At 42.6% G+C, this 19,766-nt stretch overlaps 1 protein-coding gene across 1 annotated transcript in view; it reads right to left on the reverse strand.

The window, feature by feature from the left end:
• The window catches only part of LOC307027425 (uncharacterized protein), a 36,937-nt gene extending 17,405 nt beyond the window's left edge, over positions 1–19,532 (reverse strand). Inside the window, exons 1-5 of the mRNA XM_079695668.1 lie at positions 19,331–19,532; positions 13,781–13,851; positions 11,038–11,758; positions 7,385–7,608; positions 2,669–2,845 (exon numbers count right to left, since the gene is read on the reverse strand). Of these exons, the coding sequence (XP_079551794.1) occupies positions 2,669–2,845; positions 7,385–7,608; positions 11,038–11,758; positions 13,781–13,851; positions 19,331–19,503 (1,366 nt within the window). The 5' untranslated portion in view covers positions 19,504–19,532. The remainder of the gene's footprint in view (positions 1–2,668; positions 2,846–7,384; positions 7,609–11,037; positions 11,759–13,780; positions 13,852–19,330) is intronic.
• Between the last annotated feature and the right edge of the window lie 234 nt (positions 19,533–19,766).

Consider the following 19,766-nt stretch of genomic DNA (forward strand, 5'->3'; position numbering starts at 1 on the left):
GAGAGAGAGAGAGAGAGAGTGAGTGTGTGTGTGTGTGTGTGTGTGTGTGTGTGTGTGTGTGTGTGTGTGTGTGCGTGTGTGTGTGTGTGTGTGTGTGTGTGTGTGTGTGTGTGTGTGTGTGTGTGTGTGTGTGTGTGTGTGTGTGTGTGTGTGTGTGTGTGTGTGTGTGTGTGTGTGTTGCTGTCCAGTATTACCTCATTGCTACGTTAAACATTCACACATCACCAACAAAATATCCTGGGCTGGCACATCTGTGTGTGTGTGAGAGAGAGAGAGAGAGAGAGAGAGAGAGAGAGAGAGAGAGAGAGAGAGAGAGAGAGAGAGAGAGAGAGAGAGAGTGTGTGTGTGTGTGTGTGTGTGTGTGTGTGTGTGTGTGTGTGTGTGTGTGTGTTAATGATAAATGAAAGCCATATGGCAGCAGTGTTTCTTCTCTCGTGTTCCTCTCTCTGTTTCTCTCTCATCCTCTTTACGTTAAACTAAAGCACAGAAGTCTTCCCCTCATGCAAAAGAAAAACTTCATTTAGTTAATTAACTTAAATTCTGTGCCTTTGAACAACTGCAGAAGAAGAAACACAACAGAAGAAGAAAAAGTATTCCAGGAAAAAGTGTCAACTCCCCTAAACCTACAATTGAGTGTCAGGGTAATATCCAGTCTGCTCTGATTGGTTAGCTGGCCCGCGCTGTTGGGATTGGTCAACCTGCGTAGACATGTCCCGCCCCTTTAGCCTATCACTTACAATGTGTTGTAGCGCTAGCCAATAGGAGCACAAGTGTTCCATAGTGATGTCACCAGGAGTAAACAAAGGAGTCCATTGGGAGGCACCTCAATATATTCTTTTCCAGACAAAAAATTATGATTTGATCAGAAATGTGTGTCTTAATAATCTCATAACGTTCATTTTATTTTTTACATTAATCTTAGAAATTCTGACTCTTATATCCTGCTTGGCTTTTTTTCAATTGGAAACATGCAGCTCAATTTTAAGACATCGTGAGGAATCTGACCTGTGATCAGTTCAAACTTCGGAAATATTGTCCGGCTCTGTTTAAAGCTTTATCAGCCAGCTGCAGGTCACATGACGCGACCTCACCATGTGTTTCTACATGTGGGAGCATCCTGCATACGGCTGACAGAAACACCAGCGTGTGAACATCTCTGCAGACACTGCCAGAAAGACTTGTGTTCTACATGTTGTTAGTGATAAAGGTTTAGACCCTAGAAGTCCTGCATTAAATCATGTCATGTGTTTTTATACGTACGAAGTCACTGGGAGGGTTCAAATAGATGGAGTGGAGTCAAACGTATAAAGCAGCTTCAAATGGAAAAACTCAAGTAAGCATTATTGAGGCGAAAGAAAATCTGTGTTTGTGTTCATGGGTTTGAACTCTGACCTCATGAGTGTGTGTGTGTGTGTGTGTGTGTGTGTGTGTGTGTGTGTGTGTGTGTGTGTATGTGTGTGTGTGTGTGTGTGTGTGTGTGTGTGTGTGTGTGTGTGTGTGTGTGTGGGTGTGTGTGTGTGTGTGTGTGTGTGTGTGTGTGTGTGTGTGTGTGTGTGTGTGTGTGTGGGTGTGTGTGTGTGTGTGTGTGGGTGTGTGTGTGTGTGTGTGTGTGTGTGTGTGTGTGTGTGTGTGTGTGTGTGTGTGTTTGAGTGTACCTGTAGTTTCCACCTGGGACAGGACAGACTAACCAAGCACAGGAAGAAGGTCACGTTCTGGAAGCAAAGCCTTTAAAAAGCTGTTTCTACCTGTAGAGTCTGACCTCTGACCTTTAGCAGGACAGAGGTCAGGATTCGCATCTTGCAGGATTTTAAAACATTAAAACACCCAAAACAAAACGTCCGTCTACATGATTCCCAATCAGAATGAGCCGAGTAGTGCATGAAAGAAATGCACCAAAATGCACCAAAGAAAATGCACTTGTAGTGTTTTTACCTGTGACCTCTGACCTCTGACAGACAGAGGTCAAAGGTTCATCCTGCAGGATTAAAACATGATGTGCACGAAACCCTAACATGACTCCTGACTCAGCTCCTCTGCTCGACACATCCAACTCAGGAAGAGGACTAGCATCAGCTTGGAGGGCAGGACAGTGACCTGCAGAGTCTCACCTTCAACAGGACAGAGTTTAAGACGTTATGCACGACACACAGAACACTATATATCTGTGTTCTTGATATAGAATCAAAATAAGTCTAAAATTGGACGAGTGCATCAAATAAATGCATGGAACTGCACAGCATGCAGTGTTTTAACCTGCAGAGTCTCACCTGGGACAGGACAGAGGGATCGTGCAGGATTAAAACAATTATTCACCAAACTCAATATATCCGTGTCCAATACAAATATACTTCAAAATGGACGAGTTCATGAAAAGAAATGCATGAAAGAAGTGAGCATGAGCTGCATGAAAGGAAACATGTTGCTGACTTCTGAGAGAACAGAGGGTTGCATCTTGCAGGGTTTCAGACAGTATGCACGCCCCACAGGACACAGTATATCTGTGGACTTGATATCCAATCAGAACACTGAAAATGCAGAATGCACATGTCCAGTGTTTGCCTGTAGTGTCTCCCCTGCAACAGAACAGAGTTGCATCTTGCAGGGTTTAAGACGTAATGCCCGCCCCACAGGACACAGTATGATCAGAACAGGGGAATGTTGAACTCACAGACTCTGAACCCCGGGGCGGGGGCTCCGTCCCTGCGCCCCTCCGCCCCGTCGTTGTACAGCGTGGTCAGGTTGCTCCTCTCACAGAAGTTGACGCAGCGGTCCTGGCTGCAGCGCACCTTACAGACGGTGGGCGTGAACATCACCTGGATCCTCTCCACCGCCGCCTGTCCGTCAGCTGCAGAGAGGAGGAGGAGGAAGAGGAAGAGGAAGAGGGTGAGACTCAGAAAGCTGGAGAAGAAGCCCGGCTGCTGCATCGTGAGGCGAGCGGCCGATAAGAACTACTCCAGAAACTGCATCGCAGAAAACACTCCCTAAAAACCTCCCCTCTGAGGAGAGAGGACGAGCTTCCCCTAAACACACTGTGTGTGTGTGTGTGTGTGTGTGTGTGTGTGTGTGTGTGTGTGTGTGTGTGTGTGTGTGTGTGTGTGTGTGTGTGTGTGTGTGTGTGTGTGTGTGTGTGTGAGAGAGAGAGAAAGAGGGAGGTAGAAAGATAATTGGAAGCAGTGTGCAGGGCTGGGCTGGGATCCAAACAAAATGTTTAGCAGGGATCTGATCCATGAGCTCAGAGAGAGAGAGAGAGAGAGAGAGAGAGAGAGAGAGAGAGAGAGAGAGAGTGTGTGTGTGTGTGTGTGTGTGTGTGTGTGTGTGTGTGTGTGTGTGTGTGTGTGTGTGTGTGTGTGTGTGTGTGTGTGTGTGTGTGTGTGTGTGTGTGTGTGTGTGTGTGTGTGTGTGTGTGTGTGTGTGTGTGTGTGTGTGTGTGTGTGTGTAAGAGAGAGAGGGAGCGAGAGAGGTACAGTAAGTGAGGCTCTCTCTCCTTCTCTTCTTTATATTGGTCTTTTTCCTCCAGTTTGATCTTCTTCTTCTTCTGTGTTTCATAACAGCAGAGGACGTCAGGCTGATGATGCAACATGGTTTAAGTTTCACATTCACAGAACATCCTGCAGCTCAGAGCAGAGAGAAGAAAACCACAGCAATGACCAGCTGTGTGTCTCTAACTCACCCTGTGTCACCCCAAACTCCTTTAAAACGTTTTAACATACCTGAATTCCTTTAAACACGTGCATGCATCTCTACTTTAAAGAGTCCTCTCCTGCTGATGTTCAGGTGTATATCAGTATGTAGTGTCTCTACTTTAAAGAGTCCTCTCCTGCTGATGTTCAGGTGTATATCAGTATGTAGTGTCTCTACTTTAAAGAGTCCTCTCCTGCTGATGTTCAGGTGTATATCAGTATGTAGTGTCTCTACTTTAAAGAGTCCTCTCCTGCTGATGTTCAGGTGTATATCAGTATGTAGTGTCTCTACTTTAAAGAGTCCTCTCCTGCTGATGTTCAGGTGTATATCAGTATGTAGAGTCTCTACTTTAAAGAGTCCTCTCCTGCTGATGTTCAGGTGTATATCAGTATGTAGTGTCTCTACTTTAAAGAGTCCTCTCCTGCTGATGTTCAGGTGTATATCAGTATGTAGTGTCTCTACTTTAAAGAGTCCTCTCCTGCTGATGTTCAGGTGTATATCAGTATGTAGTGTCTCTACTTTAAAGAGTCCTCTCCTGCTGATGTTCAGGTGTATATCAGTATGTAGTGTCTCTACTTTAAAGAGTCCTCTCCTGCTGATGTTCAGGTGTATATCAGTATTGAGTGTATCTACTTTAAAGAGTCCTCTCCTGCTGATATACACCTGCACATCAGCAGGAGAGGACTCTTTAAAGTAGTGGTGTAAAGCTTTAGATGTATTTAGGGAAAGGGTAACGCCTGCACGCTTCACTCTATGGAAACAAACCTGCAGACCGTGGTGGTGTTAATGTGGGAAAGAGTGTGTTGTTTGTCTATGAGCTCATGTCCTGACACACACAAACACACACACACACACACACACACACACACACACACACACACACACACACACACACACACACACAGTGGAAACATTACAGTCTCCCTCACTTTAACGTTGCAGCTGGTAAAGGTGGAGCTTTTTTTAATCATGGTTTTAATTTTATATTCTAAACATCGTTGATTTATATTTAACATACCCTTTGCTACTTCACTTTTTACTGTCATTTGACCTTCTTTAAGGAAATATTTCTTATTATTGCTGCAGCTATTTTATATATATACTGTATATAAATACTTTTTGCCTTTTTAAACGTGGGATATTTTAATAATAATAATTACACTCCACTACAATTCAGAAAAAACATGCAACTCCATTCATAATGTATTATTAGGATTATTTTCTACCTGAAAGTTCAAAGCTGCAAAATGTCTGCTATTTGATATTATTCTGGAAACAGCTCTACCTGCACAATGACTCGTTTGAATACTTTAAGTTGAATTTAATTATAATACTTTCGTTTAATTACTCAACATTAAGACTTAGGAGCTGCATCTCGTGCGTGAAAGGTGTTTTTTCTAAATGTATTTGTATTAATCCTCTGATGGATATCTAACCTTCATTTCTCTCCTGCTGCACAATAACAGGAAGTGTTAGCAGGTCTGATCCAGAGGCTTTTAACATTACATGTTATCAGCAGCAGCAGAAACACATTCCTGCAGCGTGAAGTCACACGTCTGTGTGTGTGTGTGTGTGTGTGTGTGTGTGTGTGTGTGTGTGTGTGTGTGTGTGTGTGTGTGTGTGTGTGTGTGTGTGTGTGTTGAGGTCATGTTAACATGTTTAAAACAGCAGACTGTTAGATTATAATGTCCGCTACAACACCGGTGCAAGAAAGGTGAGGAGGTGAGGAGACGATTGGAGACAAAGAGGAGACAAGGAAAGGAGAGAAGACAAGCGTGTTCCTAGAGTCTCTAAAAGCACAATGGGAGCCAGAGCCTTTTCTTATCAAGCTCCACTTTCTGGAATCAGCTTCCAGTTTGTGTTCGGGCGGCAGACAGCCCATCCGGTTTTAAGAGTGCGCTTAAGACCTTCCTTTTTGATAAAGCTTATATTGATAAAATAACATAATCTAATAAGAGTGCATTGATACGTTGTGCCTCTTCACCTATACATTTGAGTTCTTACTCTTTCACTTAAATCCTAAAAACTTAGATCTTATATTTAAAACTTTATCCAAACCTTTCCCCTCTCTGACCTCTGGAGGTTCATTAGAGGGTAACAGGTTGCAGAGAAGGCCTAGCCCGGCCAGGGAGTGTGGAACGTAGCCACTGACCCACTCCTTACCTCTAACCAGTTCAGGTTCCAGTGGGGACCTCTCTCCCTGTGTGAGCCTCTCCAGCTCTGTTTCCTACTTCCTACCTCTACCCTTTTCCCTCAACCTATCCTAAGGGAGTGCATGTATGTAGACACGTTAGTTTAGCTGCTATAGGCTTGGACTGTTGGGGGGGGCACCTTACTCCGTCTTTCTGTCTGTCTGTACCTGTGTACTCTCATGTTCCCATTAACGCAGCTTCCCCCAAATCTCTTTTTTGTGTCCATACATACGCCGGGATCCTGAGTCGATTGAACATTGATTGATTAATTGAAGCAGACAAGGACAAGAAAGAAGAAAAAGGAGAGGAGATGAGGAAAGGAGACAGGATAGATGAGGAAAGGAGGATGCAAGTGAGGAAAGGAGACAAGCAACTCAGATATTTCTTTATACAATAAATGTGCAACTAGTTTCTAAAGTGTTAATACGGAACAAAAACAGTTTTCTGGACAATGAGACCAAACAGTAAAGCTGTACTGTGTGTGTGTGTGTGTGTGTGTGTGTGTGTGTGTGTGTGTGTGTGTGTGTGTGTGTGTGTGTGTGTGTGTGTGTTAACATGTTTAAAACAGCAGACTGTTAGATTATAATGTCTGCTACAACACCAGATAAACTGAATAAACAGAGGTCATGGACTACGTCAAATAAAAACACAATAAACACTTCAGTCTTGATTTTTATAATAACAGACCCGTGCTGAGTAAATTACATTATAAAATACAAACATATTGTTAAATAATCCTAATCTAATGTGGTGTCAGAATAATCCAGGAAAAAACTGAATTAATACAAAATGAAATACAATCTCTATATCTTCTACTGGCAGAAATACCAACCAGGCTAATCAAATATAAAATAAAATGTGAGGTCAAATTAAGTTCTAACGATGCATTCAAGTGACGTCGGAATAATGAGAAAAATGAATTGGGAAAATTCATGTGAAAAAACAGACGCTAACACATTTGAATGTAAAATGAAATATGATGATTGCACCACAGAGATGTTCCTGGGGGGACTGCCCACAGCATTGAGTGTATTTAAGCGTCTAACAAGCGACATGTAATGTGCAAATATAATGTAAGACGCAGATCTAATGATGCATTCAGGTAATGTCCAAATTGGGAAAGTTCATGTGAAAAAACGGAACAATAATTCTGAAAAATCTCAGTCCAAAATTCACGTTTTATGACGTCATGGTGGACAAAAGACAGGTTATTGGAACTATATTATGTTGTAGTAATTGTGTTGTATAAACAGATGCAATTTTAATCAGGCTGAATTAATATAAATGTAAAATGCAGATAATGCTGCATTCAAAAAATGTGTTTCCGACTGGGCCCGGTACTCAAAGTCTGCCAGAACATTTCTACATTTTACACAAACAGAGAAGACGCTTTGCAAGAATTGATCTGTTTTTCCGCAACAGGATGAACTTCACTTTCACCTCACTGTTACAATTGTGTTTTATTGAAAGCTGCCCAGGGTAAAGATTTAATTGAATGTGCATCAACTGACCTGAGGCTGCAGAGACGTGCACTGTGTACTGTCCCCTCTGAGAGAAGAACGGCTTCATGGAGGAGGAGGAGGAGGAGGAGGAGGAGGAGGAGGAGGAGGAGGAGGAGGAGGAGGAAATAGATTTCTTCTTCTCCTTCTCAATGTGCTTCATCAGCAGGGTGGCCATCTTGTCTCCTCTTCCTCCCAGAGACTTCCTCAACAGAACGGCCTGCGCCTCCCTCACACTGAAACACAGACACACACACTTTGAATTCACAGAAATACGCAAAGTATACACAGAAATACATACGGCTAGTTACTTTGCAACTAAGCTACTTAGCTAGTTACTTAGTTACATCGTTAGTAGGTTACTTTGTTAGATATTAAGTAACTAAGTTAGTAACCTAGGTAGTTATGTACTAAGTTACTGAGGTAGATAGTTAGGGAGGAAGCAGTTAGTTACTTAGAAACGTAGTTACTTTCAACTCAGTTAATTAGTTTGTTGGTTCGTAACTTAGTTACTTTGTGACATACTGTAGCTAGTAGCTAACTGTTAGTTAGTTAGTTAGTTAGTTAATTGGTTACTTAGTAACCTAGTTTCTTAGTCAGTCAGTTAGTTAGTTAGTTAGTCAGTTAGTTAGTCAGTCAGTTAGTCAGTCAGTTAGTTAGTTAGTCAGTTAGTTAGTTAGTCAGTCAGTCAGTTAGTCAGTAAGTTAGTCAATCAGTTATTCAGTTAGTTAGTTAGTCAGTCAGTTAGTTAGTTAGTTAGTTAGTCAGTTAGTCAATCAGTTAGTTAGTTAGTCAGTTAGTCAGTCAGCTAGTCAATCAGTTAGTTAGTTAGTTAGTTAGTTAGTTAGTTAGTCAATCAATGAGTTAGTTAGTCAGTTAGTTAGTTAGTTAGTTAGTTAATCAGTCAGTCAGTCAGTCAGTCAGTCAGTGAGTTAGTTAGTTAGTCAGTTAGTTAGTCAGTCAGTCAGTTAGTCAGTCAGTTAGTCAGTCAGTCAGTCAGTCAGTTAGTTAGTCAGTCAGTTAGTTAGTTAGTTAGTTAGTTAGTTAGTCAGTCAGTTAGTCAGTCAGTCAGTCAGTCAGTTAGTTAGTCAGTCAGTTAGTTAGTTAGTTAGTTAGTCAGTTAGTTAGTTAGTCAGTCAGTTAGTTAGTCAGTCAGTTAGTTAGTCAGTTAGACAGTCAGTGAGTTAGTTAGTCAGTTATTTAGTTAGTCAGTTAGTTAGTCAGTTAGTTAGTCATTCAGTTAGTTAGTCAGTCAGTTAGTTAGTCAGTCAGTTAGTCAGTCAGTCAGTCAGTCAGTCAGTCAGTCAGTCAGTCAGTCAGTCAGTCAGTCAGTCAGTTAGTTAGTCAGTTAGTTAGTTAGTTAGTTAGTTAGTTAGTTAGTTAGTCAGTTTGTTAGTCAGTTAGTCAGTCATTTAGTCAGTTAGTTAGTTAGTTAGTTAGTCAGTTTGTTAGTTAGTTAGTTAGTCAGTTAATTAGTCAGTTAGTTGGTCAGTTATTTAGTCAGTTAGTCAGTTGGTCAGTTGGTGAGTTAGTCAGTCAGTTGGTTTGTCAGTTAGTTAGTTTGTTAGTTAGTCAGTTAGTTAGTTAGTTAGTTGGTTAGTAAGTCAGTAAGTCAGTTAGTTAGTCAGTTACTTAGTTAGTCAGTTGGTTAGTCAGTTAGTAAGTCAGTTAGTTAGTTAGTTAGTTAGTTAGTTAGTTAGTTAGTTAGTTAGTTAGTCAGTTATTTTGTGACTTAGTTAGTTTGTTGAGTTGGTAAGTTTGTGTGCTAGTTAGTCACTTATTTATTTAGTTAGTTACTTCATGACTTTGTGTTACTTAGTAAGTAACTTAGTCATTATTGACTTAGTTTCTTAGTGTGTTAGTAACTGAGTTACTTTATGAAATACTGTAGCTGGTAGCTAATGGTGTTAGTTAGTTAGTTAGTTAGTTGGTAAGTAAGTTAGTTTAGTTACTCAGTTAGTTATTTACTTTGTGTGAGTTAGTTAGTTTAATTGGTCAGTTCGTTTATTGGTCAGTTAGTTAGTTAGTTAGTTAGTTAGTTAGTTAGTTAGTTAGTTAGTTAGTTAGTTAGTTAGTAAGTTAGTTAGTTTAGTTGGTCAGTTAGTCACGCACAACAGTTTGAAGACGCCTCTAAGGAGCGGTAATAATGTGTTTTCAGATGCAGAGAGTCATGTTAGAGGGTTTCCTCTGAGGATGATCTGAACTCTGATCCTGATTCTTTGAGCAGAAACAGATCTGAAGACTCTGATGTCTGACAGAATGTAAAAACAACAGCTGCTGCTTTGTACACACTCTTTTTATTGGCCAGTTTCACAAAGGACAAAACTAAAACACTTTGAGACGTTGCATCAGATTTATGGACTATAAAGATAACATTTAAAAAGCACGCTCATCACAGCGGCAACTTCTATTCTATTCGTTCATTTAAAGGTGGGGTAGTTAATTCTTGAGAAACCGGCTCGAGTGCGCTAGAATTTGAAAATACACAGCCGTAACAAATCTCCTACTTCCTTACAGAGCCCCTCCTCCAACACACACGAACGCACACATGACCAATGAGGGCACGAGATAAGTTTGTGCACAGATGGAAGGCTGACAGGCAGGTAGGCCATCCAGTTACTTTAGCCGGACCGGCTCAGATGATTGGTCGTGCTTTTTACAGCGCCACGGCTTCAACTGATGACATGTTTTGATGTATTTATTGTCAAAGCACTTCAGATATTCATTGCTATCTGGATGTTAAGAGCATTCCATGGAATATAACAAAAAGTGAATCTCGAGCTGGTTTCTCAAACTTACCTACCCCAACTTTAATCTCTGTAAGATAAATAATATTTTGTATTTACCAATTTTTTCTTTTTTTGTGCTACATATTTTTCCTTTTTTATTTGTTTTTCGTCTACATTTGTATTAGTTTTTATTTACTCATTTATTAATTCAGGTCATTTTTTCAACACATGTATTTCTTATTTTATTACAAATATTTCTGTTTACTTATTTTACTTGTATTACAGTTATATTTGCACTTTTTGTATTTACCTGCCTTCGTCAATGTATTCCAATCAACACTGAAAACGAATGTAACATTTAAATATGTTTCCAAAATAAAAAAAGCACCTGGATTTTCACAACACAAGAAGCCTCTCTTCCCACAAACCTGACCTCTGACCTCTGACCTTTGACCTATGACCTCCTTGATGGTTTACACTGAGGACGCTTTGAGGGAAACCTGGTTTCACACACTGACAGAAAAACTCTGCAAAACTCATCTTGATCACTTTAAAGAGTTCCTATTCTTCTTCTGTGGTGTTTCCTCCCCTGGAGCGTGTTCTCTAGGTTTCAGTGCATGTAAACGGTCTGCAGAGGCTAAAATCCCTGAGACATGTCACAGTGGAGCCACTAAGTACTAACATCAACCTGAACATCAGCAGAATATGGCCCTTTGAACTCTGTGTGTACAGTATTTACAGTGTGTATTATTTTGGTAAAGATCCCCCCCTGCTGGTTGAATATAAAACTGCACGTGTATTTTATTTTTATTTATTACAATGCCACTTTGTTTTTGATGAGTTGTGTGTCTCTCAACTTTTCCCCTTAACTCGTGTTCCTCTGATCAATGATATTTCTTAGGTAAATATTTAAGTGGGAATGAAGAGTTTTCTCACCTCAGCTCCTTGGCTCCTCCCCTCTTCTTCTTCTCTCCTCCTTCCTCACTTCTCCCGGAGTTTAATCCGGACTCCTGGTTCAGGGTCTGTCGGGTCGACCTCCTCTCGTCTCCTTCCTCCCTCCTCTCGTCTACATCCTCCTTCGTCCTGACTCCTTCTTCCCTCCTCTCGTCTCCTTCCTCCCTCATCCTGACTCTTCCTTCCTCCCTCGAGATGCCTCCTTCCTCCCTCCTCTCGACTCCTTCCTCCCTCGTCGTGACTCCTCCTTCTTCCCTCGTCCTGACTCCTCCTTCCTCCCTCGTCCTGACTCCCTCCTCTTTCGTCCTGACTCCTTCCTCCCTCGTCCTGACTCCTTCCTCCTTCGTCCTGACTCCTTCCTCTCTCGTCCTGTCTCCTTCCTCCCTCGTCCTGACTCCTTCCTCCCTCGTCCCGACTCCTTTCTCCTTCGTCCCGACTCCTTCCTCCCTAGTCCCGTCTCCTTCCTCCTTCGTCCTGACTCCTTCCTCCCTCGTCCTGTGTCCTTCCTCCTTCGTCATGACTCCTTCCTCCTTCGTCCTGACTCCTAAGCTCCCCTCTGGTTCTGGATTGGACGTCTTCACGGCTGGGAGGAGTCTGCGGCGAGGAACCCGACAGCGACGAACTCTGAGACACGAGGAAGAGGAGGAGGAAGAAGAGGAAGAAGAGGGAGAGGAAGAGGAGAGACAGCGAGGAGAACACCTTACTGCAGGAGGAGAGGAGGTGAGGAGAGGAGACAAGGTGAAGAAACAAGTAGAGAATAGAAGAGATGACAAGGGTACAAGATGGAAAGAGAAGGAGACAATGTGATGAGAATAAGGAGAGGAGACGAGGAAACAAGGAGGTGAGGATGCAAGGGGAGGATTAGGAAAGGAGAGGGGGTGGCTTAGAGAGTAGACAAGGGTAGTAGACAAGGAGAGGAGAATAGGAGACAAAGTCATGAGAGGAAAAGAGGAAACATAGCAAGGAGAGGAAAGGACAAGCAACTCAGATATTTGTAGTTTCTAGTTTCTAGTTTCTAAAGTGTTAATACGGAAAAAAACTGTTTTCTGGACAATGAGACCAAACATTAAAGCTTTACTGTGTGTGTGTGTGTGTGTGTGTGTGTGTGTGTGTGTGTGTGTGTGTGTGTGTGTGTGTGTGTGTGTGTGTGTGTGTGTGTGTGTGTGTGTGTGTGTAAGCCCCCAGACAAAGCGGGTAAATCTGTTTTTCATTCACGAGTTTCAGCAGGAAGTTATAATCCTGACCTGAAATAAACCATATTTGTCTGTCTGTCTGTCTGTCTGTCTGTCTGTCTGTCTGTCTGTCTGTCTGTCTGTCTGTCTGTCTGTCTGTCTGTCTGTCTGTCTGTCTGTCTGTCTGTCTGTCTGTCTGTCTGTCTGTCTGTCTGTCTGTCTGTCTGTCTGTCTGTCTGTCTGTCTGTCTGTCTGTCTGTCTGTCTGTGTGTGTGTGTGTGTGTGTGTGTGTGTGTGTGTGTGTGTGTGTGTGTGTGTGTGCCTGTGCCTGTGTGTGTGTGTGTGTGTGTGTGTGTGTGTGTGTGTGTGTGTGTGTGTGTGTGTGTGTGTGTGTGTGTGTGTGTGTGTGCCTGTGTGTGTGTGTGTGTGTGTGTGTGTGTGTGTGTGGTATTTGACCCAATATTCAGACAAAAACAGTTTAAATAATAATAAGATGTTCACCACTGCTTGATCAATAATAATAAATTATGTCATACTTTAACTATATTATATATTATAGTGATATAGTTGTATTTCCGCCACTTGCTAAATAAAGTAAAGTGTAGATTTTATTAAAATGTGGATTAAATGAGTTCCAGGTTGAGCTCTAGACTCCGTGAGGAACCCACAAAGGGTCTCCTGTGAAACTAACGCAGCGTGGATCCGGCCGTAGATCAGACATCCAGCATGTGGACTGAAACGCTGAGCTGTCAGAGTGATGGATATAAACGCACGGTTACATCTGTGCTGACTCAGCAGACTCAGGGTGGATGTTATCAGGACTCCAATAGAGAGGATCTTTTCCATTCTTGAATATTTATCAAAATGTGAGCAGAAACACATCTATATTGTTTTACAACTCTTTGTGTTTTACATGAGAAATGTACAGAAGCCCTGAAATGCAGCGAAGGTCGTGTTTCACTCCAGCCCTGTTTGGTCCGGTTGAATCGAGCCCTGGCGCGTTCAGCGGCTTGGTGCGGGTCGTTTGGGTCGGTGTGAACGCAGACCTCTGGAGTGAACAACCTGGAAGAGGTTTACTCCAGGAAAATGGTGACATCACTATGAAGCACTCACGCTCCCATTGGCTAGCGCTCCAACACATTGTACGTGATAGGCTAAGGGGCGGGACATCTCTTAAGTGGTTGACCAATCACAACAGAGAGCTTTTTGAACATTAAAGCATGGAGACCTGTCCCAGTGGAAACACTACGATGAGCAGGATAGCCCCTTTAAACAAAGAAACCCCCCCCCCCCCCCCCCAAATATATTTATATATGTAGACCACAAAAAAGGGGTTATAAGTGATAAGAAAAGAAAGAATAATAACAATTTGAAATGGGTTTGGGGGTCCTGCTGTACTCGGTATGTTATTAAACTCTTTGGAGTCTTAAATGATTGTGTTGATATTGCAGCTGGTGAAGGGGAAGCTCATTTAAATATGTTATATCTTTAATAACACAGATTTCAAAGCAAAAATAAACGTGGTGCATTTATTTGAAGATGTCTGGACTCACGTTTGACGCATCGCCGCGTTTTGAGCGAGAGAATCGATCCGGCGCAGCATCGAGCTCCACAGACCTGAGGACTGCACACACAGAGGTCATTCAACTATACGTTATTACACATATCTATCTAAATGAGGCATCGGAGACTGACTGAATATTTAAAATCAAATTCAAAATAAATAAAGTAAAATAAATTAACAGAACATTTATCAATACTCACATTTTACAAAAGAAATAATGTACATAATTAAAATGTAGTTTGTATATTTATAAAAAGACACTCCAGATCTGCCTTTCTGCCGTTTGCTTATTAAAATAATGACACTTTCAGTCTTTTTTAATTATTTATAGCTGGTATTTGTATTAAAAGTTTCATTGTCTGTTACATCATCTTTAGTGTCTAATCAATACATGTTAAAAAAGGTCAATAATTCGCCCTTCAGTCTTCTGGGAAAAGGAGACAATTAGCAGATCAACATCCAACTTCACAGCTGTGTGTAACAGGAAGTGTGTGTGTGTGTGTGTGTGTGTGTGTGTGTGTGTGTGTGTGTGTGTGTGTGTGTGTGTGTGTGTGTGTGTCTGTATACACACAGACAGCCTGCAGTGTTCATTCAGTTAAAAAACTCCAGCCTTTTTATCTCGGGGCCGGAGCTTCAACCAGGAAACTGAATTAAGGTTATTTTTCTTTTAGCCTCTTAACGGAGATGTGCTGCTTCCGTCTGTTTCATATCGTTATAATATACATTTCTCATTTTATTACAAAATAAAAGTCGCGTTCTGAAACTATAATTATTTAATAATAAGTCAAATAAATGATCATTAAAAGAGAGACTTTTTGTCCAACAAATTCTGTCTCCACAATAAGTATTCTGCAACATAGCAGATGTAATTCGACATGTTCAAGTGTTTGGATTGGACCTCACTAACGACACTGGGGCAGGACGGTAAATGAGCCACACGGACATCTTCTGGAATACCATTTTGCAACTTCTGACCTTTTCCCCAAATATTCAGACTGTTTTTTCAGGGAAGAAGGAGACAGGAGGAAGGAAGAAGGAGACAGGAGGAAGGAGGAAGGAGTCAGGAGGAAGGAGCCAGGACGAGGGACGAGGGAGGAAGGATTAAGGAGGAAGGAGTCAGGCCGAAGGAGGAAGCAGTAAGGACGAAGGAGGAAGGAGTCAGGACGAGGGAGGAAGGAGTCAGGACGAGGGAGGAAGGAGTCAGGATGAGTGAGGAAGGAGTCAGGACGAAGGAGTCAGGACGAGGGAGGAAGGAGACAGGATGAAGGAGGAAGGAGTCAGGACGAGGGAGGAAGGAGTCAGGACGAGGGAGGAAGGAGGCGTCTCGAGGGAGGAAGGAGACAGGACGAAGGAGGAAAGACACAGGACAGAGGAGTCAGGACGAAGGAGTCAGGACGAGGGAGGAAGGAGTCAGGACGAGGGAGGAAGGAGTAAGGACGAAGGAGGAAGGAGTCAGGACGAGGGAGGAAGGAGTCAGGACGAGGGAGGAAGGAGTCAGGACGAGGGAGGAAGACGTCTCGAGGGAGGAAGGAGACGAAAGGAGGGAGGAAGGAGTCAGGACGAGAGAGGAAGACGTCTCGAGGGAGGAAGGAGACGAAAGGAGGGAGGAAGGAGACAGGACGAAGGAGGAAGGAGTCAGGACGAAGGAGGACGGAGGAAGGAGGAAGAGGAGGGAGGAAGGAGACGAGAGGAGGGAGGAAGGAGACAGGACGAGGGAGGAAGGAGACAGGACGAGGGAGGAAGGAGTCAGGACTTGAAATACTTGAAAATTAGGCATTTTCAAGTATTTGGCTTGGATGTCACAATTTCTCCCCCTTTTCCCTAAATACTTTTTTTCCAACACATTCAGACTATTCGTGGAGAACAAAAAGCATGAACAGAGCGGTTAGTGTTTCTTTCTGCTGGGGTTCTATTGAAGGCTCCTTGAAGGCTCCTTGAAGGCTCCTTAAAGGCTCCGTCTGAATGACTCCTGCTGCCCTGCTCTGAGAGGAGAAGCACGGCGTCAGCAGGAAGCGAGCAACAGATCCTCGTCTGTGCTCAACAACACCTTCTAGACTTCAAATAAAACGTCCTCCTTTCTTCGTCCTCTGCAGAACACTGAGCGCTCTGTACGCCCACTGCCCTCCTCTGCAGAGACACTGAGCGCTCAGAGGACACCTCACTGCATGGAGCTCAGAGATAAACATGTGGAGAGGTCTATTGCTGAAGACGAATAAGGACACAGTTTGGTGGCCTTTAGGATTAAACTGCCCCATGAAGAAACATCTCCAGCAACAACACACGCAGCGTTTAGAGAACATTCAGCAGCTTGAGGAGACATGGCAGCGTTTACTAGAAGCTGCAGAAACCAAACGCTGCAGATACAAAACCCTTCACGTATGCTCGGTACACATCTCAATCCAATCCAGTGAGGAATGAGACCTTTGGGAAACACACACACACAGCAGGACGTTCAGCGAAGCTCACTAAACCAACTGAAGTGTTTGAGGACATTCATGAAATTCACTGATCGGATTATTGTGGAGTTTAGCCGGAAAATGTCACGAGGGCACGAGGCTTTAAACGTCTAAACATACACAAACAACAGCAGTGTGTGTGTGTGTGTGTGTGTGTGTGTGTGTGTGTGTGTGTGTGTGTGTGTGTGTGTGTGTGTGTGTGTGTGTGTGTGTGTGTGTGTGTGTGTGTGTGTGTGTGTGTGTGTGTGTTAACAGACTAGCAGGACTTTGAAGTCAAGAAAGACCTTTTCCTATTTTCACACAGTCATACAAACCTCTTAAAAATCTGCTGTTTACACACACACACACACACACACACACACACACACACACACACACACACACACACACACACACACACACACACACACACACACACACACACACACACACACACACACACACACACACACACACACACACACACACACACACACACACACACACACACACACACACACACACACACACACACACACACACACACACACACACACACACACACACACACACACTAAGCCTAAACTCAGTGAACTTACTGGGCTTATAAATGTTGTGTGTGTGTGTGTGTGTGTGTGTGTGTGTGTGTGTGTGTGTGTGTGTGTGTGTGTGTGTGTGTGTGTGTGTGTGTGGCTGTGTGTGTTGACTTTGCATCCATCACTTGACCATCAGTTAGACTTGTACTTGAGGCTGCTCACACACACACATATACACACGCACGCACACACATAATTTCACACATTCCTGAGGTGTCTGACACACCTGACAGATGCTGATTGGTTGATGTGATGTTTTATGGTAGGTCTCTCTCTCACACACACACACACACACACACACACACACACACACACACAACCACACACACACACACACACACACACACACACACACACACACACACACACCAGCTGGAGATGCTTTCCAGACCAGATCTCTTCCAGGTGAAATATCTCTCTCGGATTCACGTTTATTGTTGCCGTGATTTCCACGTTAGCGTTGGCGTTAGCATCATATCGGATGCATTTGATTGCAGCGAATCCCCCGATGACGTCCGGTTGCAAAAGTTTGGCAACGAGCAAAAACCTCTTCTGGAAAAAGCTGATGTTACTGCAAAGACTCAGACTTCTTGTGCTGGTTTGGCTGTTTGGGGTATTCTGTGCCTTTTTAGTGGTTTCTGACTTTCATCTGAAGAGCTGCTGTGGTCGTTTATGTTGTTTCTTTTTTTGGTCATTTCACATATCATTGTTTCGTTCTACATTCAAATTTATCGGTCGTGGTTTCGACATTCTTTGCGTTCATATCCTGTCCACTTTTGTTACCTTTACGTCACTCTTTGATGCATTTGCACATCGTTTTGGGAATTTGGCATGTCTGTGCAGTCATTTTGCTGATCTAGCTGTTTTGGGTTGGCTCTTGGTTGTTCTCTGTCCCTGGTTGATTACTTTGTGCCCCTTTTTTCTTCAACATGTGTATCGTTTGGGTGATTGTGCGTCCCATCGGTGTCTTTTTGAGCACATTTGGTCGTGTTACTTCTCTTTGAGATATTCTTCGTCTCTTTTTGGTTGTTTCCCTATTTTCTTTATGTGTTGTACTGGTTAGTATGTATCTTTGTGATGTTATCAAACTTTGTAGCGGCTTAGTCATTGATTGGTTTTCTTTGGAGATCTCACATACAATCATTAACATAGGAAATAATCTGCAAACTAAACGAACAACAATTATGATATATTTAAATCTGTCTCCACATTGAGGAAAGCAGAGGAACAACAACATGGGTTTGGTTGCTGTTTAAACTCTTAGTTGGTCAAGTGTGTGTGTGAGTGTTGCTTATCAGTCAGTTTGAGTAATAGCACCATCATGACTTAATGTAATAAATCCTTTGTGCACATTAAGACTTACACAAAGCTGAGACCACAGCTTGTGATCTGCTGTTGCTTATTGTTCCAACATAACATATATATATATTGTAGAGGTTTTGTGGTTAGATGATGTACCTTTTCAATTTTCTTTGCTGTCTTTTTGGTTGTTTTGTGTCCCTATTTCTGTATATCTGTGTACTCTATTGTTTAATATGCATCTTAGTGATCTTTAAGTCTGTTTCCTGGTTATTTTAAGAAACTTAGTAGAGCTTTTGTGGCTGCATTCTTCTTTATTTTGGTCCTTTAGTTAGCTATTCATGATATTTCTATTAAGCAGAGACACACAGCTGAGAATGAACTGTGTGTCACTTCTACCAACAGCAAACAAATATCAACACAGTAACAAATGCTGTGTGACATCACAGATAACAAAACAACAGTTTAAATATGATTATAAGCAGAGAGGGCAAAAGTACACACATCCTTTACTCAAGTAGAAGTACAGATACTCGTGTTTAAAAATACTCTGGAAAAAATAGAAGTACTGACTAAACTTCTTTACTCAAGTAGAAGTACAGATACTCGTGTTTAGAAAATACTCTGGTAAAAGTAGAAGTACTGACTAAACTTCTTTACTCAAGTGAAAGTAAAGAGGCTTTGAAATGTACTTCAGTAAAAAGTACCCATAACTAGCAGCTGTTTTAAAGAGTACCTGACCTCCCTTTATATTAATAGAACAATAATGTCATTGTTAGCTAATGAATGTTTCCATGCTGAACAACGGCAACATGACAACGTTTTCATTGGTCCCTCTTCTTTAGAGAAGACCAGGAAATGATGGATACACGGATCGTGTTCAAATCAATAGGCACGCAATGACTCTAAATAATAATGATCACGCCACCAAACACACATTCAAACTAAAGGAACCAGCCTGTTCGGGAAATGTAAGAAGTAGAAAGTACAGGTATTTGTGTTCAACATGTAAGAAGTAGAAAGTACAGGTATTTGAGTTCAAAATGTAAGAAGTAGAAAGTAGGCTACATGTAGGCTATTTGTGTTCAACATGTAAGAAGTACAAATTAAAAAGGCGTCAGAAAATAAGTAGTGGAGTAAAGTACTGATACCAGAAAAATGTACTTAAGTACAGTAACGAAGTATTTGTACTCCTCAACTTCTGCTCACCCGGTCGGAGGGGCCGTCTCTCGGCTGAGTTTCCCCCGGGATCCGCTCGCCTCCTCCGTCCGGGGATCCTCCGGAGTCCGGGGGCTCCGCACGGTCCCCTCCCCCCTGGATGGAGGATGCTGAGCGGCCGTGTGAAGAGTCAACATCCAGAGGAAGCACAGAGAAAGAAACATGGTCACAGAGTGGGTCAGACAGCCTGTGATTCAGCCCTTCAATTACAGCTGTGGTCAACACATGGTGGCTTCCGAGGAGGGTGAGTGTCGGCTCATTAAGGGTCCGGCTCCAGGCTTCATTCTACTGTCAGCCAATAGGAGCACGGGACAGCAGTCTCTCTGCTCCTATTGGCTGACAGCCTGGCTATGAACCAATTGAATCAAGTTATTATGTATGTACTTTTTGGGTTGAGAACTTCAGATCGTATTGCTTGTACTTGAGT

The sequence above is a fragment of the Notothenia rossii genome (genome assembly GCF_949606895.1).
Source record: "Notothenia rossii genome assembly, contig: scaffold_303, whole genome shotgun sequence".
NCBI classification, from domain to species: Eukaryota; Metazoa; Chordata; class Actinopteri; order Perciformes; family Nototheniidae; genus Notothenia; species Notothenia rossii.